This window comes from Calliphora vicina, chromosome 3 (genome assembly GCF_958450345.1).
Source record: "Calliphora vicina chromosome 3, idCalVici1.1, whole genome shotgun sequence".
Classification (NCBI taxonomy): Eukaryota; Metazoa; Arthropoda; class Insecta; order Diptera; family Calliphoridae; genus Calliphora; species Calliphora vicina.
This window is the reverse complement of record NC_088782.1, coordinates 26,418,451-26,445,307: the sequence shown is the minus strand read 5'-3', so window position 1 is coordinate 26,445,307 and position 26,857 is coordinate 26,418,451. Positions and strand designations below refer to the sequence as shown.

The 26,857-nt window shown below is 28.3% G+C and overlaps 2 protein-coding genes across 7 annotated transcripts in view; both read left to right on the top strand.

Moving 5' to 3' along the window:
- shep (alan shepard) overlaps window positions 1-20,622 on the top strand; it is a 624,596-nt gene extending 603,974 nt beyond the window's left edge. For all 6 annotated transcript variants that reach the window (XM_065504089.1, XM_065504090.1, XM_065504091.1 and 3 more), the window contains 4 exons: window positions 15,010-15,151; window positions 15,222-15,595; window positions 19,830-19,994; window positions 20,450-20,622. In XM_065504089.1, coding sequence (XP_065360161.1) covers window positions 15,010-15,151; window positions 15,222-15,595; window positions 19,830-19,994; window positions 20,450-20,611 — 843 coding nt within the window. In that variant the 3' untranslated portion in view covers window positions 20,612-20,622. The remainder of the gene's footprint in view (window positions 1-15,009; window positions 15,152-15,221; window positions 15,596-19,829; window positions 19,995-20,449) is intronic.
- nSyb (neuronal Synaptobrevin) overlaps window positions 1-26,857 on the top strand; it is a 311,043-nt gene that overhangs the window by 227,651 nt on the left and 56,535 nt on the right. The window lies entirely within an intron of this gene.

Sequence of the window (26,857 nt, the reverse complement as noted above, 5' to 3'; positions counted from 1 at the left end):
TTATTTGTTTATTTTTTTATATTATTACTTTATTTTAATTAAACTCTTAGCCGGGTTTTTCTTCTCCCCTTTAAATTGTCTCTCCTTTTCCCCAATTTATTTATGTGAATTGTAGAAAATACATTTTGTAGTACAATATTTTAAAATAAAACATACATACAACATTATCATATTATCGTCCTCATAATAGAATAATTATAGTTAGTACTATATGTGTATAACAGTAGTAATAACAACCTTATCTCAATATCTCATCATCATGATTTATTGTGTAAAAAATGTGATTTATTTTAAAGTTTTTTGTTTTCCTAATACAAATTTTATTATCATTAGTAAGTTGTGATATGAGTGCCAGGTTCTAAATTCTGTTTTATTAATTTATTAAAATGTTTGTCTAAATAACCATTCAAACATAGATAGTCTAAAATTTATACTAGAGTTGTCTTTCGATTAAGAATTTTTGTTGAAAGTATAGTGACATTTGAAAGCTGTCATTAAAACTAATTTACAGTAAATGAAATTAAATATATTTTTGGAGGAAAAGCATCCATTTAGGAATTATATTTCTTCTTTATACTTCATTATTTATTTATAGTATCCAAGTTCTATGGGGATTTTTCGGGGATTGGTATCCTATAATGTAAAAAAAATTTACAGAAAAAATACATTTTTGTTTCCCTGTGACTTAGCATGTTTTTGCAGAAAGCTCTTTAAATATAATCGATCAAAGTTGTTACAATTTAGATCTATTATAGGGAATATAAGCTGTCATGAGTCAACTTAATTATTACTTGAAGAGTATAAATAAGCTCAAGTGTAGATTAATTTCTATATAAAAATGAATATAAAAAATGTGTATTTAAACAAATTTAATTCATTTAAACCACAATCAGACAACTCTAGTCAATAAAACAAATTCCTTTGATTAATAATTTTATTATTATTTTCCTACAATATTTATATATGTACATAAGTATTGTTACAAAATCCATACATATCTACATAAATAAATTCCTTAGCTATTAATAATAAATAGATTTTATGTAACATCTTTATTTAGTATAATATTAATGGCATATTTTATAAACATACATACATATATTTAGTAATATATTATTGTATTACAAATACAATACATGTATTTGTAGTTAAATCCTATTAAGTAGTTTATAAATATATAGATAAAAAATAGATTATTACATACATAATAAATACAAAGTACGAATCGATTTTCTTATTTAACATATTTTGGTTTATTAAGCTGATTAAATCATAATTCTTTATATGTGTGTTATGCTCCTTCATAACCGTACGAACAATATATAGTTTTAATAATAATTGTATTAAGTAATTTATTATTGTTTGTTTTTCTTATTAATTTTCCCATTAATGCCCTTTAGTTATTAAACTGTAAAATTTTCTTTACTCAAAATTGTTCATATTATTTTTTACCTTAATTATTTGATTTAGTAATCTAAATATTATTAATTATTTCATATTGGTCGTAGACCCACAAAAAAATATACAATTGGGGTATTCAAAATGTCTACTATTTGGTCATATTATCATAATGTCCTAATATATTATGATAGTTTTATCAAATTTTTGTTGTGTTTCAAACAAAAAAGTTCTAAACTAATTAGACTATTCGAACTATGTTTATTGTTTTGTCATAAAATAATACTTATTTTTGTTTTGAAACACAACAACTATTATAATATATTAGGATATTATGACTAATAGCAGATCGTGTAAATACCCCAAATGTTTCCATTTTCCTAATATTCAATTAATAAACCCAAAAGCGATTGCTTGTAAACGAACCCTCCTCCGACAACTCTTCAATAGCTTAATTCTGGTGGGTAAAATAAGTGTAGTACAAAATATACGTTTAAAGTGATTACACTCTTGGTTACTTAGAGACAATAAAGTCACAATTATCTTCACTCTTGTTTACATAGAGTATGAGAATGTATGAGAATTATATCAACACATTTTGTATAAAACGAGTTTGTAGGAATTACCCACAAAACGTGCAGTAAAAAATAAACATTCACATTCATCACTTTATTACACTCTTGATTACTTAGAGACACTTAAGCGACAATTGTCTTCACGTTAGATTACCTGGGATGTATAAAGTAACCAATTAATTTCACTCTGCACTACAAAGAGCACATACTTGACAAATGACCCAAAATATATAAATTGGAGTCAGCCAAGTGACAATTACTGTCTAACTGCTGGGCACTTCTCAACATTATTTTAAAAAGCGACCTAAACACATTTCAGAACTTATTACATTTAAATTTGATGTATTTGATCTGCAAAGAGTTTATAAATATGTCTGCTTTTTATTCTATAATTTCTATGAAAAAATAAATTTATTTAAATTAGTTTTCAATACTAAAATTTACAACTATATTTTCAGTTTTAATTTCAACCCCCAAAATTTTTTGTCAGAAAAATTAAAAAAATTAATTTTTCCTTTGTACAAAATATTGTTACAAACTCATATGTACATCCCTGAAGGAAACCTATGGATAAGTGTATCCAAGTCACCAGTTTTGTTGACAACTTTGCTGACTTTGAATTTAATTAATTAAATTCTGAAAATAGAAAACAAACTTATAAAAATTTATTATTATAGTACTAACAAAACAATGGAAACCTAGATTTAAGTTTTACAAAAATAGTTTGGCCCTTTTAGTGACTCAGTACCCCTTTTTATACCCTTCACCTTCGTGAGAAGGGTATATATGTATAAGTCTATCATTCCGTTTGTAATTTCCACAATATAATTTTCCGACCCTATAAAGTGTATACATTCTGGATCCTTATAGATAGCGGAGTCGATTATGTCATGTCCGTCTGTCTGTTGAAATCAATTTTCTGAAGACCCCAGTCTTCGAGATCCAAATCTTCAATAATTCTGTCAGACATGCTTTCGAGAAGTTTCCTACTTAAAATCAGCAAAATCGGTCCACAAATGGCTGGGATATGAGGAAAAAACCAGGACAACCTTGATTTTTACTTATTTTTGACCTAAATCTGGATTACTAAGGCATTAATATAGACAATATGGATATCTAATGATAGATATTTCAAAGACCTTTCCAACGACGTATATAAGACCATAGTAAGTTGGACCTACAATGGGTCAAATTTTTTAACCAGAATTTTTTCTTCACCAAAAGAAAAAAAATTGAAAAAACAAAAAAATTTTAAATTTAAAAAAAAAAATTTAAATTTCCAAAAAAATTTTGAAAAAAAAATTAATTTTGTTTACCTAAAAATAATTACAATTTTTATTTTGAAGTATAATTTGGTGAAGAGTATATAAGATACGGCAGAGCTTTCTTACTTGTTTTATTACTGCTTCACAGCGACGAAGCATTGAACCAATTAATGAATCAATCGTCTGCTTTGAAATAGTTTGCCATTCCCATATAACCGGATCTTTCGAGGTACAATTTCCCATAGATTTTCCCCAAATAGTCTCTGTTGATCAAAAATTTTTGGTATTGAAAATGTTCAAAAGCGGTCCATTTTGTTGGAAAATCTTTTTTTAATTAAAAGTGGAAATTTTGATTTAAAATGAGAGGCAGAGGCAGTCTTGATCATATCCCAGACATTTATTGGCCGATTTTTCTGATTATCGATAGTAAAATCATCACGAGTATGTCTGATATATATTTGTGTCCTTAAGAGATTTTCGAACTTCAGAAACGTAAGGTTATTCTATTTGGCAAATGAATTATGTGAAAGTTGAAACCATATTTTCTCTATGGTACAGATACATATGGTATAGATAAATACACTTAGATCGGAAAGTCTCCTGTCAACGAACTAACTCAGTTGTCAAACAAAAACACTAACCATAGAGTAATACGCATAGAGCGGAAACTAGAAAAAAACTCAAACAAAACAATTATTCAAAAAAAAAATCACACATACGAGTGATGTTTTTGTTTTCACATAGTTTTTTTCTATTAATACATTATCAACAATAGGTTTTTGATAGGAGAGTTTCCGATCTATGTGTATTTATCTATTGTAATAACTGAAATTACATTTTTTAAAAAAAAAAATTCACGGTTATTTCATTGATAGTATTTTTATATGGTTTTTGACATATTTTTTCACATGAAACCGAACAGAGTACCGAGCTTAATAAACAAATTGTCTTGTCAATCCGATTTTTAACTAGCCAATATTAATAGGGAATTAAAGGGCTTTGAAATTTCAAAATTTGTAAGGCATATTTTTCAAGTTTAGGGGCATATTTTTAACCATATTTTTGAGTGAATTTAAATTGTTGAAGAAATACATTACTTATATGTGTTATAAATGAACATTATTCTAATTAATATTTCCTTTTAGTTATATATAAATTATTATATTGCTCTAAATAATTTATTTTCATAAAACGTATATATATTTTAATATTCATAGTAAATTTAGATTTATTCATGTATTTAGTTTATTATTTACTAATTTAGGTAAGTGATAATTTAACTCATTTTTCGTTTAGTTTACAATTCATTTGATTTTAATATTTCCAAAACATTTTATTGTATGTATTCATGTAAATTAATTTTATGCTATAATTTAGAAATATAAAAAAAAAACAACTATCCCCATTTAACAATCATTTAGTAATTTATGTTGAAAATATTTTACTATAAACAGAAACAAATAGTATTTATTTTGTCCATAAAAATAAGTAATGATAGTGATTATAACAAATATTAATAATAGTACAATAGTGATAATAATTTAAACAACAAATAACTAATTTATTGAATATAGGTAGTATCGAAAATCAAAAAAGAACATGTGGCTTATTTAGTAGTTTTAGCCATACATTCTAATATTTATGTAGTTGAGGGTTAGTAAACAAATAAAAACAACCCAGGCCATTTATCCATACTTTTCAAGTGTGGCAACATGTAACGAATTTGTGTACAAATAGTTTAGCTAGTTTAAACGTCCCTTTTTTCGTACTTCAAAACCCGTGAAGTTTGTTTTTTTTCGTTCTTTTTTAATAAATATAGTTTTGTATTTGTATTTCCTGTTGGATAAATCTTAAAGGTAGATAATTTTTCCATACATTACTACTTATTTACTTACTTAACTACTACATATTCATTTAACTTAATACAAATTAAATAACATTAACAATGTTTCTTATATATTCTCTCTTAACGCTACTATTGAGCCGGCCTTAAATAATACAAACAAAAAAACAAAAATAATAATAATAATGTTAACAATATTACTATTAATGATAAACGTTTAATCTAAGTTATTAATAATTAATTTCATTATTACCAATTGTAAACTAATCATTTGTAAAGGTATTTGTTTAAAACTCATTTAAAATTCATTACATTCATCATAACATTAATTATCATTATCACCATTTCAAACATTTCACACTCAACACTTGATTTAGTTTAAATATTCATTCATACACAGAGAAAACAGATCGAATGATTCGATTATATTCTTAGATTTTTTCAGTTCTAGAGAAACAAGAATTACGATTTAAATATCTGAATTTTTGTTGGCTTAACTTAAATTTGTCGGTTATTAAGACAAAATGATTTGATTAGCTTTAAATTGGGTTATCACAACCAAAAGAGTTTTCTCTGTGTACAGAAATTATTTAAACTTTGTGGAAATATGTTCATTCTATTTAATGTATTATACACTTAATTTGATTATGTTTTAATTGGCCGATTTTTTTTATAAAAGGGAATTATATTGATACATGAATGAGACTATATTCAATTATTGATTCAGAATTCGGATGTTACTCACATTTATAGTCATAACTTAATCTTACCACTAAATGTTTGATAATTCAATGATCAGAAATGTAAAAATTTTTGGACAAGATTTTTAGAAACAAGAAAAGCTAAAAGTTGTTTTGTAATTATTATTAAGGGTTTAATTCAGAAACATGAACAGACAATTTATTTTAAAAATTTCTATGAGAATCTCTTAGTTTTCAAATAATTGCTGAATTTTTTTCATACAAAATATTTTAAATTGTCTTCCGTTATTAATTCTTAATTAGGGAGTAAGAATCCGTAGTGAAAGTGATTAGATATCAGGTTAAGAAAAATTTTAGTATTTCAGTAATTTTGAAAATATAGTAAGGTTATTTATTCATTTTAAAAAACTGGAAAATTCACTCTGATTTTTTTACACTTTTACACAACAAAAACATGAGCAAAATTCCACAAAAAATACAACTTTTTTTCTTGTTTTTGTTTTTTAAAAGTGTAAAAAAATCAGAGTGTAATTTTCCATTTTTTTAAATGAATACCCTCAGTGTTTTTTATCCACTAAATTCTAATTTTTCTTTCAAAGGCGTATGAGTAATATTTATTTAACATAACAAGTATACTCTCCTCTTGTTCCTTCAGAAATAAAGTGATCTATTTCTTTTGCAAGTTGCAAATCTACATTATAACTTGTTTTCGTTATTATTATTTGTTTTTTTTACATTTATTAGCCTTTGAGCAATCGAAATATTTTCATTTTGTTTGAGCTCCTCATCTGAGATAAAATCAATTTCGTTTGAAGAGGATTTAAATTGAGTTTTGTTAGATAACTTACAAAAAATGTGAAGAATTGATTTTCCAGAGCCCCACTCTAGGAAAACCAAAAATACCGCTTTATTTTATTAACTATGTTGTAGCAGGAGTTGAGCTTAACAACTTTGCTGAACATCACTTTACGATATTCGGGCATTTAGAATGTCAAAATGCATAAAAGAGGCACACAAAAATGACAATTTCCCCTATTTATTTATGAAAAACGGGATTTGGAAAATCCCGAAAATCCCGGGATTTAATATTAAAAAATCCCGGGCTTCGGGGTTTAAGAAATCTCGAAAACCCCGGGATTTTCGGGAGCGGGATTCCCCATTTGGCATCTCTATTCATAACTAATGGATGGATTATGTATGGAAACCTAACTTCTGACATCAACCACAAATTTCAATTCGCCAATTTCTCAATAGAAAATTATATGTTTATCTAAAGCAATGATAACCTACTGCTCAGGTTTACTATCGTTTACAACATGAAATTTCGCAATAGCAAATAATTCTTGAACAAAACTGTTCGTCAATTTATCGAGGATTTTTAAAAATACAAAAGAACCTTTGTAATAGTCAACAAATCTCATTCGATATTTGGTTAAGATACGTTATTGATAATGTTCTCACACTTTCGAGAACTAAATAAATGGCAGATGAAATATTTCGTGTCGTTTGTTTTGTGTTAATTGAATATAAACTTAAAAAAATTGCCTACATTAAGAAGGTTATAGTCCTTTATAAGTACATCACAAACTAGTCCTAAAAATTTCAGAAAAATTCCACTACAAACTGCGTTATTTTTTAAGAGTTATAGAGTAAGTAATATGGTATAGGCGGGTAATGTGGTATAGCTACTTTTCTCTAAAACTAAGAGCATAGGAGTAACGGTACCAAGCTTAAGAGTTTTATGATCTCAGAAAATTAACATTGGGTGAGTGTATTTCATTGTTGCAGGTCATGGAAATAGTCAGTTGTAAAAAATTAGCGAGATATTGTGGTAGACTTTTTTTGTGATCTGTTAAAAAATATTTTTTTTTCTAAAATCACGTGTTTTAAACTTCATTAATTTAATTTTAAAGTCAAATGGGAATATTTTGCTATTGAATAACACATGTAACAATATAGCATATTTAGTCTATATGTTTAATTTTATAATAATTTCAATAAACCATTTGGTCGGCTAATGTGCCAAAGAAAGGCGAAGTAAGAAAATGGGTAGCGGCAGATTTGAAGAAAGCTATCTGAGCTATTAGCAACAACGAGATGGATATTATTTTCGCATCAGTCATTCAATGTCTCCTACGAAGCGAAGAATGTATTGAGGAGCTTCTGGTAAGCTTAGGCAGCCGCCAACTTTAAACGCATCCATTGTAGATGATTTAAATAAAACGCAACTCATTTACAAATTAAAATACTATGCATCGGTTATGTGGTTTAGTATACAATATTAACAGAACATGGTATACCACATTACCCGCCAATTTTTTTCAATGGCTTGTTTATGGGTTTTTTCTCTTATTCCCAGATTTCTCTGAAACTTGAACTTAAAAAACTTTTTTACTTTCATGGATGTAAACATAACACTCATAGTAGAACACCAGCTGAGAACTGTTCCAATCGAATTAAGATTCTATAAATAATGAATTAAACATAGAAATAAATATATGTTGCATCAAGTATTAGAAATAATTTTACAAAAATATCTGAAAATTTAATTTTTCAAAGTTTTTTCTAGTTTGACGTATTTTTTTAATATTTTTTCTATAAAAGAGTATATATTTTTATAATAAATTTAAAAGACATTTTTGTTCTGAATACAACAATATTTAAAATTTTAAAATCGAATGAAATTTGCAGAATTTATTCACATTTTTATAAAGGCTTACTTATAATTTTCATATCGACTCCTAAAACTATGCTAAGGAAATCAACAAAACGTTTTAAAGTGCATATGTGTGTGTGAATATGAAAAATCAATGATAAGCTTTACAAAAAGCTTAATAACTTCTATAATTTTTAACCGATTTTAATAAAATAGGCCTCGTTTTATTAAAAATAAAATATTCTTTAAAAATATGTAAAAAAAATATATTTGGCTTAAATGAAAAAAGTTAAAAAACCAACATCAAAGTAAAAAAAATTAAAAATTCACATAAAATTTATTGTACATTAAAAATTTGTATATAATTGGCAGTTTATGTTCTTTCTTTTTTTAATCAGTGGGGAAATAGTAAATTGTTTAAAAATATTGTGGGAATAGCACTATATTAAGTGCTCGAAGTAGCCTTCATATGTTTTCTACAGAATAACTAAAAATTTTGAATGTGTATAAATTTTTTTAAAAACTAGTGGAACTCACAAGGCCTTAAGCTAATTCTAGCTAATTTTTTTAAGTATATGAAAAATTTATAATTTTGTAACAGAGTATCATTTAGATGGGAAAAATTTTAAGTTCCAATGTGCATTGTTAGAGACATTGTACTTCAGATTTTTGAAAGATAGTCAAATTAAAAATCATGTTCATATTCTAATATTTATGTCTCTCCACTTACAATCGGCCAGTAAATCTGTTAATAAAACATAATAGTTATCTATTAATTTTAAGCTAAACTACTAAAGTATAACTAACTAATAACTAAGTGTACGTATGCAAATGCATAAAAGCACATGCAAACAATTTTAAGTAGTTTTTACAACTAATTAAAAATCAACGTAAAGTTACGAGTGTAGTAAACAAAAATTTTTTATGTGCTGAAATTAAAAAAAAAAAAACAGCAAAAACACAACATTTTTGGAATTCAAACGTCATATTCAAATTAGACAAACTGAGAGACAGACAGACAGTTAGTACCTACTTAAAATTTATGTATTTCGCTTTTATGTACTTTAATTACAGTTTAAGTATATTTTTACTAATTAAAAAGCACTTACAAATTACGAATACTTCATACATACATCCATACATACATTTTCATACACAAAAACATGAAAAACAAAAGGAAAAGTAAATAAACAAAAAAACAAAATAATACTAAGTTTTAGGTATTAAAATTTACTACCCAACATATGTTCATAATCTCATATACTACTTACACAAACTACTAATTTATAGCACTACGTATACATACATATAACTGCATTAGACTGCCTCGATTTGTAGTCAAAAAAGTGGCAAATGCACTTCTGTAGAAATGAAAATTTGAAATGTCTTGAAATGATTTACAAAATATATCGAGTCAACTTGTTTGTTTTAGTTATTTGGCGCACCTTTAAGACAACGTAAATATTGATCCGAAATATTTAGGAAATCATATCAATAGTCTTCATTTTAAGGATTTCAATTTGCAACTTTTTCCAGCGAGGCTGTCTAAAGTACATACACACATAATAGGATGGCCCCATTTGTATGGAGCCCATAAAATATCGTTCCCAACTAAAATTAAAGTTTTGTTTGTTTTAAGACAACATTTGGTAGACAATATTAAATGAAAAAGGTCTGTTTTTAACGGTTTTCTTGATTTTATCACGTTTGTTATCAAGAAACAGCATGTAATTTGATCATTGAAAAACACATCAATCGAGGTAAAAGAAAATTTAAATAAAAATTTTATATCGACTTTTCCAAAGTAATCAATCGTAATTGCTATCGGGGTGCCCCGATAGACCAGTCGATAGTGTGCTGAACTATTAATCTGAGGGTTGCGGGTTCGATTCCCGCCAGAGACTCTGGGTGTAACTGCAGACAAGCAAAACGCTTCGCAGTTTGTGTTTGTTTTGTAAAAAAAAAAAAAATTCGAATTTTATTTCAGAAATCGCTAATAGAAATACAATTGAAATTTTCTGAAACACAGAAAATATTTAAGTAAAATTTCAAAAATTCTAATAGGAAATCAGGCAAAATATATACTTGAAAAATTGCCTACAGTAGGCTTTCTTATCATTAACATAAAAAATAACACAAATTAGCCAGAAACATTTCAGAAATACAATTTCGAGTCCTTGTACTAATGAATCCATATTAAAGTTAGTTTTCTTCAATAGTTTTTAACACTATTGAAAAACATAGAAATTAAGCATTCCAAAAATGTATAAGTCTTTATGTTTACTTTCAATACTGGAAGTAATTTTCAAAACGATATCCGAAATTTTAATTTTTTATAGATTTTTTCGACTTTGTTGCTTTTTTCTAAATATTTTTTCTATAAAAGTCTATGTATTTTTATAATACATTTTAAAGACATTTATGTTCTGAATTCCGCAATATTTCACATTTTTAAATCGGGTGCAAGTTATAGAATTTATTCACATTTTTATAAAGACTTACTTATAATTTCCACTATGACCCCTAAAACTATACTATGAACTAATACAGGAAATCAATAATACTTTTTAAAGAGTGGTCTGTAGGAAAAGTTTAATTACTTGTATAATTTTCAACTGATTTTATTAAAATAGGACCTGTTTTATTAAAATTTTCATTGAAGCTACATAATTTTGTGGAAATTTAAATTTTTACAGATTTTTTCGAATTTGTTGCTTTTTTCTAAATATTTTTCTATAAAAGTCTATGTATTTTTATAATACATTTTAAAGACATTTATGTTATGAATTCCGCAATATTTCACCTTTATAAATCGCATACAAATTGTGGAATTGATTCACATTTTAATAAAGGCTTACTTATAATTTCCATTCTGACTCCTAAAACTATACTATGAACTAATACAGGAAATCAAAAATACCTTTTAAGCAGTGTGAGTAGGAAAAGTTTAATTACTGAAAATTTTAATATTTACAGATTTTTTCGACGATATCTGAAAACTTAATTTTATACAGATTTTTCCACTTTTTTAGTTTTTTTCTAAATATTTATAACTTACACGCATTAGTGGAGAGGGTATAATGCGTTTGTGCAGATGTTTGTAACGCCCAAAAATATTAGTCTAACACCCACCTTAAAGTATACCATCGACTTAGAATCGCTTTCTGAGTCGATTGAACGATGTCCGTCCGTCCGTTCGTCCTTCTGGCTGGCTGGTCGGCTGGCTGGCTGTCCATGTAAACCTTGTGCGCAGAGTACAGTTCGCAATTTTGAAGATATTTCGATAAAATTTGGTACATATTATTTTTTCGGCTTAACGACCAAGCCTATTGTAACTGGCTGAAATCGGTCCATTATTTCACCTAGCCCCCATACAAATGTCCTTCCGAAATTGGACTTTATCAGTCATAAATGTTTAATTTATATATGTATCTCCACAAATTCCGCTCCAAATAAGTTTTATATATACAAAATTTATGTCACCAAATTTTGTTACGATCGGTCCATAATTAGTCATAGCTCCCATATAGACCCGCTTCCGAAAATCACTTTAACGTGCATAAATCGCTTAAAAATGTTGGTATACTCACAAAATTCAACACAGTTAACTTTAATATAAATATAAATTACACGACCTAATTTCATGGTGATCGGTCCATTCCGAAAATCACTCAAAAATATAAATTATTGAAATTTTAAAAGAAAAAGGTTTTTGCTCTTTTACTTAGTGTAGGGTATTATATGGTCGGGCTTAACCGACCATACTTTCTTACTTGTTTTTCTATAAAAGTGTGTATATTTCTATAATATATTTTAAAGAATACCACAATATTTCACGTATTTAAATGGCGTGCAAATTATATAATTGATTCACATTTTTATAAAGGCTGACTTACAATTTCCATACTGACCCCTAAAACTATACTATGAATTAATACAGGAAATCAATAATACTTTTTAAAGAGTGTGTCTGTAGTATAATTTACAACTGATTTTATTAAATTAGGACCTGTTTTTATTAAAATATTCATTGAAGCTAAATAAATTTCTGATATAATAAGAAATATCTGAAATACAATTGGAAATTTTGTATTAAAATGTTTATTTTAAATCATTTCGATGTGATATTCAAATTATTTTTTTCGAAATTTTTTCTAATTCAAGATTTAAACGACTTTTTTTGGTACTAAAATGTTTATTTTAAGTCGTATGATGGATTTTCGAGGACATTTCATATGAGAAAAAACAGAAAATCTTGAAACAAGATAATTTTTAGTCAAAGATCAAGTTGATAAAATAGAAAATATGATACGCGAAGAAAGTCTTTCATTTATTTAAAGAAGTAAACTTAAATTTTTTAGATTTCGAAAACTTTGTTTAAAATTTGGACTAAAAAAAACGAAAAAAAAAATAGAAAAATTTTAAGTCATTGGATGGAGTTTCGAAGACCTTTCACATGATAGCAAAGTTACATTTCTGCAAAATCATATAATCTTGAAATCATAAATCATTGATCAAGTTGATCGCGTCAATATTTAAAAAAAAACTGAAATGTTTGTGTAAATTCACGAAAATTCTTGTATGATGATTTATTTTAAGTCATTAAATGGATTTTTTAAATAAAATTTAAAAACTTGTTGCTTTTTGGTCCTTGATCACATTGAAAATGTGAGAAGTAAACAGGTATTTTATTTGTTTTGCCAATTGAACTTATTTTTAGAAATTTTAAAACAAATTTGCAAATATAGAAAAAAAGTTTTCAGTCGAATCAAAAGCACAAAATCAGAAAAACAGACATTTGTTTGTTAAATCAGCAAAATTCCGCTATCATAGCTTTATTTTAAACCAGGGGCACCCACAAGTTCCTTATGGAAGAGTAAACACCAATACATTTGAAGAAAAGCTACTTTTTATTCAATATTTGTTGTTGCTAAAACCAATTCATACAAAGAAAAAAGAAAAAAAAACTCACTTTCAACACACACATTTTTAAAATATCATACGATAAACAAAAACAAAATCTACATGGATGATCGCAGTCGTCAATGTTTACCATCAAAGCATACGAAAGTGTTGTTGCTTTCAACATGCGTCTATTCAGTGAAGAACGACAAAAAAAATAATAAGACAAAGTTGTTTGTGTATTTTGTATTGCTAGTGCTGAGTGCTCTAGTGAGTATACAAAACACACAGCCTATAGCTAAGAGCAATTACAAAAACAAAAGAGTACCAAGAGTATAGGGCTTGGGCATGACTGTTTTAAACCAGTGATGTTCAAAAATAAAAATGAAGATGTATTGGTGAGAGAGCTACCCAGCAAACATAATGTCAAACATTTAAAATAAGAACAAAATAATGAAAGTTTAGATTTAGAATTTTTGTCACATATAACCAATTTATTTAATGAATGTAATTTAAATTTTAAGGAAAAGAAAAAATATGCATTATACGGCCTAAATTCTATTTAATTTTGTATTTATTTTTGACTTTGTTATTTTGTGTTCAATTGCAATTGAAACGCTTGTGTTTGCTATGCTTCGTCCAAAAACAACCAACAACAATGCTTATTAAATGTCTGAAAAAAATGACGATAGTCCGTCGCATGTGTTTTCATCGAGAGCTAAACGATGAATGAACAAAAGTTTTTAAAAGAGCGTAACAAATGTGTGTAAATTTTTCAAACAATTGTTGTATGGCGTGAACATTACTGTTTTAAACCATTCCTTGGACTTTCCAAGACCTTTTATATGATACCAAAGTTTAATAATTTTTGCCATTGATCCAGATTATAATGTTAAGTAAACTTAGTTGGGAACTTAGAACAGTATTTAAGGGGCCCTCCTAATATGCATAAATATGTATACAAACGTGCGAAAACACTTGCATTTACATCTACATATATTCATTTACATACATAGGAAATACATACATAAAAACACTAACACAGATACGCTTAAAAACATTTAAATGTGTGAATATAAAATAAAATGAAAAACAAACAAAATTAACTAAAATTCAACTACTTTTTCTCTCTCTCTCTTTTTCTCTCTTAAAAAATAAAAAAACAATAAAATGTAATATTTACATAATGAACCTGTTATAACTTTGTTTTTTGGCATCATCTACTTGTATGTGTCTTTTTTTGTAACACCGCTACCACTACACTGTACTACCTACTACTACTACTACCATTTCTACTACAAATAAATAATAATAATAATACACACAACACCTGTACTTGTACACTCCCACTATGATAACAACAACAACAATAAACACACACACACCTGCATCTCTTGCAACAATACAATACATACAAACCAACACATGCATTATGCTTTTTTTGTTGTAACGTCAAATAAAATAAACAAAAACAATTCAAATGCTTTGTGTTGTTGTGTATAAAATAACTGTTAAAATATATGTGCGGCCAAAAACTTTAAATAAATTACAAAATAAAAAAACCAAAAAACACAATATTTAATTCACATTTACTACAACTACTACCCTTTCAAAAAAACAACAACCATCACAACAACAACAATATAATAATAAAAAAAACAAACAACAGCAACAAGAGCAGGATCCCACAAATTTGTATATTGCAAATTTGCCACCAAATTTCAAAGAGACCGATCTGGAAGGCATGTTATCCAAATATGGACAAGTTGTGTCCACTAGAATTTTACGTGATGCTCAAATGAATTCAAAGGGTAATTTTAAAAATACATATAAATAAATTATTATTAAATTTCAAGCTGTTAATTGTATTTTACATTTTAGGTGTTGGTTTTGCTCGCATGGAGAGTCGTGAAAAGTGTGAACACATTATTGCCATGTTCAATGGCACTACCATACCGGGTGCCAAAGATGCTTTACTAGTTAAGTTTGCCGATGGTGGCCCCAAAAAGAAGAATCTCTTTAAGGCTCCCGATCAGGGCGCCAGAACGTGGCGTGACGTTTCCGCCGAGGGCATACCAGTTACTTATGATCCATCGGCCATGCAACAGAATGGTGTTAGTGTTAATGTGGGCACTCCCATTGGTATGCCATATTCACGTTTCGGTGCTCCTCAGGTGGGCGGTTATCCAATGGCTGGTTCACAATGGATTCCTGGCTATATGATGACACAGCCGATCACTCAGGTAGATGATCAGGTGAGTGAAAGATTTCCTATCAAAAAAAATATAATTTTAAAGTTTTCAACAATGTATAGGATTATTCGTTAATTTACGATTATTGTTGCATACTAGAGTTGTCAATTATTCAAGTTCTATTTTTTTCGATTATTCGAATAATTTTTATTCGAATGACAACCCTATTGCATTTGTGCCAATGTATGATTGTAGAATTTTACAAAGTATCCTACAACAAATAACATAATTTACGGACAATATTTAGAAATATCGTCTCACAACAATAGAGAAAAATTTGAAATCAAACCCTTTCTTAAATGTTTATATATCGAGATCGATTCGATGAACAGACTTCTCGACAATTTTTTTTTTATTCTCTAATGGTTCTTTAACTTTATTCTGAGTTGTATTTCAAATGTAGAATGTAATTTGGAACATCAATCATTTATTTACCCATCACCAAAAATATGTAACACATCGAAATATTGGTCATACCCTTATAAAATTCTAAGATCTAACTATTCCCGTCTATCTGTTGAAAGACCTAGGGGGATGAAATTTTCCTCAAATATTCTCTATTGAGCAGAATTGTTTGGTATTGAAAATTGATAAAGTAGATTCCAACCTATTTTAGAACAAAGTATCCGTCCATCCAATATTAAAAAAACTATTAAAACGAGGAGATCTAAAAAACCGAAATTTATTTCTAATGTGTCCAAAAATTAACATCTGGGTTGTTCGGATAGAAATATATGAAAAACTTTGTTCCAACTTAACACTATATATTTGTTTTTCCCGACTGAAATTCATTTTTTATTTAATTTATAGTAAAGTCATACAAATTTTCATTTTTGCTGTCATGAGCAATCTTTAAATAAGAAGTTTGAAATTCCTGATATTATAGGCCCACCACATGATAGAATATCCTTAAATTACACTTAAATATACAGATACTAACTACTCCTTTTTTAATGAACTCTTAAGATCCACAGTTATATAGACTCAACCAATACAATTGGCATGATCATGGAGTGACAATTCTCTGAGGCTGGTCTTGCAAGTACTTAATTCCTACTATTACCATTATGCCATTTGTTCTATAAAATAATAGTTTGATAGTCGACGGCTTAGGATTATTTAAAATGAACAATTACACGAGAGAACAACGTGTTTTCATTGTTGAACAATATTTAAAAAAAAATTGTTCGACCAAAATCATCCTAAGCGACGAGGCCTATTTTCACCTTGATAGCAATAATAAAAATTTTCTCATTTGAGGTTCAGAGAGCGTGTATGTGATTAAGGAAAAAGGAATGTTTGGGGCGGATTTTGGCCTGGAGTCATCATTACACCATACTTCTTCGAAAAGCGTTCTGCATAAAATTCATATAGTACGTGAAATAATTCAATTATTGTATTAGACATTTCCTGGTCGTGTACTCTCTCATTTCATTGATCAGATTTGGCTCTCTAGATCGAGTGATTTAACACCATTGGATTTCTTTTTGTTGGGGTTTTTGAAGTCAATTGTTGATGACAACAAGCTCATAACCACCCGCGAATTGAAATAGGAAATTCAACGAAATTCGGTCATATTTATGCAAAATGGTCAAGGAAAATTTTGACAAAGCTCTCATCAGCATATCCTTACTAGAGATCTGCGTGTCCATGATCCAAAATTTCAATTAACACAAGAACTGAAGCCTGCTGTTGAACATCAAAAAATGGATGTTGATTTCTCGACCAAAACCATTGAAAACGATAAAGAACATTTTCACCGTGATGAATTTGTTAATTGTCAAAATTTCGTCTATGGTATTGCACATCCTAGGATGTGCAGTTTTTTGCAACTGTTACTGGTGCAATTTAGATTCTTTCTAAATTGGATGATATTAATGTGATAGACAGTCCGTGAAGCATTTCAATTACTTTTCCGTTTCGATGATTAGAATTGGATAATAGATCTATCCCAAATATTTAACAACAAGTCATTTTCTAAGTGGGACCTTGTATAGGGACTAGGGACAAATGTTGAACGATTTTGCCATACTTTACAGTATATTTTCAGGGTACTTAGAACTAATTTGTGCAATATATATTTATGACTCCTCGAGCAGTATTCCAGGGGGACATTTGTGTGGGTGCTAGATGAAATCATGGACCGATATTGCCCATTTTCAATACCAAACAAACTTTATAAACAGAGAGCAGCCAGCTAGCTGCTTTCGAAAGGGCCCTATCATGTTTTTAATAGACAGACGGACGGACATAGCCTTTTGGTTCTATGACTAATATTTCAATATCATTTCTTTCAAAAACCAATCAAGCAACAAATTATTGATTTTGAATAAATCAAATAAAACTTCATAGCAACCTAAAAATTACTTTTACAAAATTGATATTTTTTCCTATGAACGTTATCAATTTGTATAACTGTTTGATGCATTTTTTTATCCATATTAACATAATTAAAAAACAAGTAAGAAAGTATGGTCGGTCAAGCCCGACCATATAATACCCTACACTAAGTAAAAGAGCAAAAACATTTTTCTTTTAAAATTTCAATAATTTATATTTTTGAGTGATTTTCGGAAGTTGGCCAATTATGGACCGATCACCATGAAATTATGTCGTGTGATTTATGTCTATATGAAAGTTTACTATGTTGAATTTTGTGAGTATACCAAAATTTTTAAGCGATTTATGCACGTTAAAGTGATTTTCGGAAGCGGGTCTATATGAGAGCTATGACTAATTATGGACCGATAGTAACAAAATTTGGTGACATGAATTTTGTATATATAAAACTTATTTGGAGCGCAATTTGTGGAGATACATTTATAAATTAAACATTTATGACCGATAAAGTTCAATTTCGGAAAGACATTTGTATGGGGGCTAGGTGAAATAATGGACCGATTTCAGCCAGTTTCAATAGGCTTGGTTCTTGGGCCGAAGAAATAATATGTACCAAATTTGATCGAAATATCTTCAAAATTGCGACCTGTACTCTGCGCACAAGGTTTACATGGACAGCCATCCAGCCAACCAGACGGACGGACGGACATCGTTCAATCGACTCAGAAAGTGATTCTAAGTCGATCGGTATACTTTAAGGTGGGTGTTAGGCTAATATTTTTGTGCGTTACAAACATCTGCTCAAACGCATAATACCCTCCCCACTATGGTGGTGTAGGGTATAATAATATAAAGTTTGCACTTGACTGGTTTCTGAAACAAAAATCATTACTGTAAATTTCATACGAAATATTCTAATTTTATTATGAACTTCAATAGTAAAATGACAAATGAACTTTCTACAGACATCATAACATCATATTTATATATACAAATTAGTTCCAAAATAACTATTCGTCATCTTACACTCGTTCTAAAGTGCATTCTGCTTCCGCTGTGGGACATTCAAAAATATTCCAATTAAACTCTTCATATCCAACCAAGTATGGTTTTAGAGCTTGTAAATCATTTATTTTTTCACATTTATTGAGACCTACAACATTTATGAAAAAATATATATATTAGGGCCTAGTACGACCATTCAAGTGCTGTCACTTGACTTCTTTCTGCATTAAACACGAATTTCTAGGCTTCACACTACCACAATAGGGGGCAGTACTTAATTTTTTTTATTAAACGATGGGTTTACCTTTTCAAAACAAGATTTTTTTGTTTCTTGACTGGTTTTTGAAATAATTATTCAATTATTCTTCGGTTTTTTTTTTAGAACTATTTTCAGCAGAAAATTTAAAAATCGTGAACCGAAAAACTAACTTTTTATTGTATTCATAATTCAGTGAGCTTAATTCTTCTAAATTCAAATCGATATAAAAATTTCATAATTCTGGTATTAACGACATGAACCTTCTAAACCATATTTAGAAACCTTGCATAATCGTTGTGTATTTCAAAATTGAATTTAATTACCTTTTCAATTCAAACACATTAAAAGCTGCCCCTCAAATTTTCAAGATTATAAACTTGACCTTAACTTTACATCAAGTTATATTATGTGGATTTCCTTAAAAAAAAGAACATAGCAAAAATCTACATTTATTTATTTAAATTAATTCATTCCCTTTCTGGTTCAGTTATTTGCACTTTAGTTGAAATGTTCCTTTATTTATTTATTTTTTTTTTTTTTTTTGATTTCGCATAAGTCTCTCTGTGTGTTGTTTTAATATTTTATTTATGCTTATGTAAGGTAAATATTTTTTTATAATATTTTTATTTATAGTATATGCAAATGGCTGCTGCACCACAGTTGAGTGTTGCTTCCTATAAACCAGATGCTGTCAATCAGGTGCAACCACGCGGTATATCAATGATGGTTAGCGGCGAAACAGGTGTACCATACGGTACAATGATGCCACAATTGGCCACATTGCAAATTGGCAATTCGGTAAGTAAAACACTCCAATAACTTTGCTACTACAGTATTCGTTTTCGTTTTATTATTTATTTATTTTTCTCACAAGTAACCTACAACCACCAAAAAATAAGAAAAACTTTTTGTTTTTTTTTATTTTAAAACCATTTAAAAGAAAATGGACAATATTTATGACAAATTTACAGAGAAATAAAACACTTAAACTTACTTAAATGTAAAGCACTGTGTTCCATTTGTTTACACGTTTTATTTTACACATGAATATTCATTATTAAATAAATACAAAAAAAACCCCTCATAAATATTTATGAATCGTAGTAGAATTTTTGGTAAAAATTTTGACAATAATATTTTTTTTTTTAATTTATTTCCTGTTCATATTTATCTTTTTCTGTTTCCTTTTTTGTTTATGTTGTTGTATTTTCATTTGATTTGATTTGATTTATTTCTTTTTTGTTTTTTTTTAGAATTTCTCTCCATCATTACAGTATATTAGTCCAACTTATCCATATTATGCACAACCTACAATTATACCAACAATGCCAATGACAGATTCTGAGCAGGCTAGCACAGCTGCATCACCCGATGAGGCATATACGCAGTATCCACATCCAGCCGCTCCCAAATAGGTTTTCGCGAGGTGAGTGCGTGAGTGTGTCTAATCATATTATTTTCTTTTTTTATTTCTCTTCTTTTTATTTTCTCAAAATTCCGTTTGATTTTATTTCAAATTCAACATTTTTGTTGAAATATATTAGATTTCTGAAACGGTTTTAGCTGAAATCAAATTGAATTCAGTCAATTGGCTGTTTTATTTTTACATTTTTATAGAGGTTAGAGGTAGAAACGGGTGTAGTTTTAAGTTTGTTTTGCATGTCATTATTATTTTTATTTATTTTTTTTTTTTTTGAGAAAACCCTGTACAGTGTCACCAAGGACTTGAGTTATGAAAAATTTCCTTAAACTTTATTTTTAATTTTAATGAAATTTTTAATCCAATGCAATGGAAATATTTATTATATAGTATGACTTAAAAATGCTGGATTTTTTAAAATTTTTAGCTTTTATTTTGAAACATTTGTATAATATAAATTCATTCAAGGTATTGTCCAATGATGGCTAAGACATTTTCCCATCTATCTGATAATATATGGATTTCGAGCCAAAAGAACTCATCTTTTTAGGCCAAGAACGAATCAAGTCAATTCCGGATACTCTGTTCTGAAGTGAAGCGTATTGCAGAGAGAGCTTTCTGCATCGATCGAAACAAATAGTAGTCAGAGTGAGCAAGGACTGTAAGGCGGATGAGGCATAATTCCGAAGCCACTTTATTCTAAATGATTTTGCAACATGTGGCCGAACGTTATCATGATGGAATACTACGGTTTTATGCCTGTCCGCATATTCTGGGTGTTTTTCGGTCAATGCGAATCAGTTGCGTTTTGTACAGGTTCCCTGTGATGGTCTGACCAGATTTTAGCAGCTCATAATAGAAAGGACCCTTTTTGGATCCACCAAATACCGTACATTACCTTAGCGCAGGAATCCAGGATCCATAGGGGGTGAAATAGGAATTCTCCCGCCCCCAAAACCGAAAATGTTCATAAAAAAATTAAAAAAAAAAGAAAAATGTAAAAGCTCGAAGCTCTCTTACGCTTCGGGTTATTGTTACGGATCCATTTTTCATCGCTAGTAATGATTTGGTGCCAACATGATTTTCTTTTATAGCTTTCAATCAGCATTTCGGACATCCAAAATCGTCATTCAAGGTATCTCGGCTTCAAATCGCATGTTACCACATTTCCATGCTCTTGAGTTCGCAAACGTTTTAAAATTGCTGATTGAGTAGCTACCAATGATTTTGCTAGCTCTTGTTGAGTTTTACAACAACTTTCATGGAGTAATGCCTCCAATTCTCGGTCTTCAAGCTTTATTGGCTGGCCTGGGCGATCTTTGGGTTCCGTGTCAAAATCACCATTTCTGAACGGCAGAAACCATCTCTCGCACGTTGAAACCGAATAAACACATTCTCCATAAGCTTCGGTGAGAAATAGGTTTGTGTCAGAGGCACAAATTAAAGAAGAACAGCAAAAATTGCCGCATATGACCCCGAAATTCGAGTAAGCAATCGCCAAAAATAAGTCGTTACCCTGGCCAAATACTTAACTAATGTAACCCAAGTCTATCCTAAACAATTTGTTATAGTTAAAGCTACGTTTCCGCATACATGAAAACGAAATTCCATACATTTACACCGAAAAAAGTTCATTTCAGAAATCGGAAACGAAAATTGGGAACGAAGCGGCACCGATCAGTAACGAAAAACCTGTCATTTGGGGCCGGAACGAAAACAACTTCAAGTAGGTTGTTTTTGGTGCTGTAGGAACGAAATTATTTTTTTATTTCAAATTTAAAGAAAATCAAAATGAATAAAAAAATAAATTTTCTTTATTGGAAGAGGAAAAAATAATAGATTTTGTCAAAAATAATGAAATTATATTTAATGTGCGACATCCAAAATTAAAAAAATAATTTCGTTTCTGTTTTATGCCGCAACGCACCCAACTGAAACGAGACGGTGACGAACACCAACGTTTTTCAGTTTTAGTATTTGTTATCGGCGCCTATTACGGTGTATGCGGAAACCCAGCTTAAGTAAGCATTTAAAAAAATATTATTAAGCTCATTTTTTACCTTTGGTGCCACTGTACAATATGTTTTCTTTATATGTTAAAGCCTTCATTATTATAATTTTTTAACATTTTCTATTGATTTTTTTTTTCTTCCTAAATGTTTCATTTGAAAAAAGGACTTGAAAAAATAAACGTTTTTGAAACTTTTTTTTTTAATTTTTTTTCATATCACTGCTTATTCATGTATCTTTTTTTGTTTAACTCTCGTGCCATCTTCATTTTTGTGCTGCTTGTCTGCCTGCTTTGCTTGCCTGTTTGCTTAAAATCTGCTCATCTCACAAAAAAAAATATTAAAAAAATGCAAAAAAATTAAATGTAGTAGTGAATCTAACTCATTCATCATTTGTTAGACACTAAAAAAAACGTTAAACGAAAATCGTTTTCATTTTTTGTTACAGCCATCATAGTTTTTTTATTTTAGTTGTTTTATTATTTTTTTGATGCAACTTTTTTTTAGTAATAGAAAAAAATCATTTTAATGTAAACACATTTAAAAGCAATTTATCAAAACTTGTGTTTATTTATTGTTGACGTATCAACTGTTTTTATTTTTTAAATGAACTTACAGGTATATATATATTCACATAAAAATGTTTCATGGAAAATTGCAACAGAAATCCTTATGGTTCAAAAAACATTAAAGAATTTTTTTCAGATTTTTTTATGGTCGATTTTAAGGGCACTTTGGTAGTTTTCAAAAATCTAAACTATGTATATTTTAAAACTTGTTTGTTTCGTAAGAATTTTTATTGCGAAAGTTTTGAAACGCCCAATATTCTTTATAGCAAGAGTTTTTTAGAAATTATAAAAACGCATCTCTTCATACTTCCATTGTCAGAAATTTTAACTTAACTTTAAAAACTAAAAATCACTTTCAGAAAATATATTTTAATTATGGTCGATTTAATTGACATTTTTCAATAAAAATACGCTAAGCTTAGGAAGTTAGAAATACATATATTGTCAGCTTTTATTAAAAAATCAATAAGATACCACAATGAAATTTACCTTGGTTCTTTCGATTCACGTTAAATAAATAAATTGTGGAAATGTCGGCATGGCTTCGCTGACGGAAATTGGAAATATCAGGATAAATTTGTCAGATGACATGGGTTATGTTAACTTTAAGGGTCGCTGTATTTTGTTCCTTATTCGCATAGATCTGTGTCTTAAGAAAACCCAACAAGAAAAAATCAAACATGATCAAATCACACGATCTCACATCAGCTCCACGTGAGATTACCATGCCCTCAAATCGTTCGTGCAGATTGTCAAATGTGGCATTAGCTGTCCTTCCTTTGAAACCACATGTCGTTGGTGTCCATTCATCCAATTCAGGCCTAAATTGACGGTGATGGCCTGGTCAACGTTGTTCTCAAAGAAATATGGACCAATGACGCTGCTTACCCATAATCCACACGAAACTCTGACTTTTTCGGTATGCATTGGTCGCTTTTGGATCTCATGTGGAATAATGTAGCAATTTTAGGATGTGCCACAATTTAACCTAAATTAAAGGATAAAAAGTACATCAATATAAATTTTACATATTTTTACGTTTTTACCTTTATTTCATTTAAATAAACCGGATTCTTTTGATTGCAAATAAAAACAGTTTAGATGTTTAAAATTGTAACAATTATTTATTTATTCAAATGCACACAACAAAAGTTTAAATAGTCACTCTGTGTTTTAATACACACACTTTTATTACACATATTAAAATGTACAAACATACAGTTGATGTTACAGCGTCTATCATAAACTAAACACCGACAGCAACCACTGCTACTATTTATACACAGCGCCTTCTTCCTTCCAGTAGCATCATGAAAGTTCTATTTCTACAATGTTCAACTCAAAGCTCAATTATAGGACCTTAACGAGATACAATGGCTTTCTTTCTTGAATCAATTGGAATGACTATAATGTATAAAATCAAATTTTATAAAATTCATAAAAAAATATTTTCAGGATTTCTTTCAAGCATCTTTCTCAATATAATAACAACATGAACTTTATCCATTATTTTCAAAAATGTTAACTTGAACCCTCAACCTTAATTAAAAGCAAAATTTTGTATGTTATCTGAAAAGTTTCACTGCAACTGAAATAGTATTTTCTTTTATAAACTTTCGTTTATATCTCGCTCACTTATGAACCGATTTCAATGATCATTTGTATAAAATACACCTTCGTGAGAAGGGTATGTATAAGTTTGTCATTCCCTTTGTAATTTCCACAATATAATTTTCTGATCCTATAAAGTATATATATTCTGGATCCTTATAGATAGCGGAGGGAAGCCATGTCCCTCTGTCTGTCTGTTAAAATCAACTTTCCAAAGCCCCCAAATAACTTACATCCATGATTCATACATCAATATCTCCGGAATTCTTCTGGTTCGGTTGCTGTTTAAAATCGAGAAATCCAGGACAACCTCGATTTTTTACCTATATCTGGATTACTAAGTCATTTATATAGACAATATGGATATCTAATGATAGATATTACAAAGACCTTTGCAACGACGTATATAAGTTGGACCTACAATGGGTAAAAATCGGAAAAAATTATAACCCAAATAATTTTTTCGCTAAATATTAAAAAAAAATTTAAAAAAACAAAGAAAATTTTTTAAAATTAAAAAAAAAACAATAAAACATTTTTTTTAAAAAAAATGAAAAAAGCTACTTTGAAAAAAAATAAATTTTGTTTACCTAAAAATATATAAAATTTTTATTTTGAAGTATAATTTGGTGAAGGGTATATAAGATTCGGCACAGCCGAATATAGCTCTCCTACTTGTTTATAATGAACTTTTGGTCATTTTTGCAAAAATTGTGGGTTAAAAATCAAATTACTTGTGGTTTTTTGCTTATATCTCAATCATTTAAATCTTTTCGAAAATTGTTAAAATGGGATCGTTTTATAAATTTAAATCAATTCGCTATATTATGCATATATATATTTCTGTATATGATTTATTCAAGTGGATTTACTGCATATTAGAAACATTGTTTAAATATACTTTCATCATCATCGCTTTTTTTTCAAATTAAATGTTGCTTTTAGTTTTAATGCATGTTCATTTATCTTAAAATACATATTAAATTTATTAATAAGTGATTTTGAACTTTGACCTTAAATGAGAACAACTACTACAAGAGAAAACGTTTTTACCATAAACTATATTTCAGATGTAATTTATTAATACCGCAACACATGGCACTTTAAAACGGGCGCAGATTTTGACTGGTTTAAAAATGGCAGACATTAAAAAAACAACAAAAACAACAACAAAATTATATTATTTAAAATAAACAACAAAAAAACAAAACAACATTTTACTTTACAAACAACTTTACAACAAAACAAATCTTTTATATACAAAATAATATATATAAAATTGAAATACAAAAACAAATTAAAAACAACAATACAGAAGCAACAACTTAACAACAACAACAACAAAATATTAAAAGAAAAATGGAAAAATTCAATACAGTAAAGCAAAGACTAAAAAAAACAAACAAAATATTATTTAAATAAAATGAAATATTTAATAAAAACAAAACATAAAGAAACAAACCACAAATTTTGCTAAACCGCAAAATTTCCAATTTATTAACAAAAGAAAATAATAAATTATAATATGTAATTAAAAAGAAATATTAAAAACAAAAGGAACTGAAATTTAAACAAAACAAAAGAATTAATAGCAAGAATCTAAAAAGAAATATTTTAGTAAATGGAAAGAAAGAAAGAAACAAATAACAACAAACGAGAAATTGTAATTGTTGTAAAAGAAAATTGATAATCATGATGATGACGATGATAATGATAATGATGTTGACGAAATAGTAAACATGATTATTGCTTCTTAATATTGAAGAGAAAAACGTTTATTTTTTAAACGAAAAAATACAATTTTTGTTCGTTTATGCGAAACTGAAAAATTTATTAAAATATTTTGTTAAAGAGAAAAAGCTACAAAACTAGAGCAAATGAAAGTTGAACTATTTAATAAAAGAAAAAAGTATGTTCTTAATATCTATATTAATTATTAAATTATAAATATATTTTTCGTTATTATTTTTTTGTATTGTAATATTATTTATTTATTATTTGTAAATTTTTAAGAACATACTTTTTGCATAACGACATTTTTGTAAACATAAG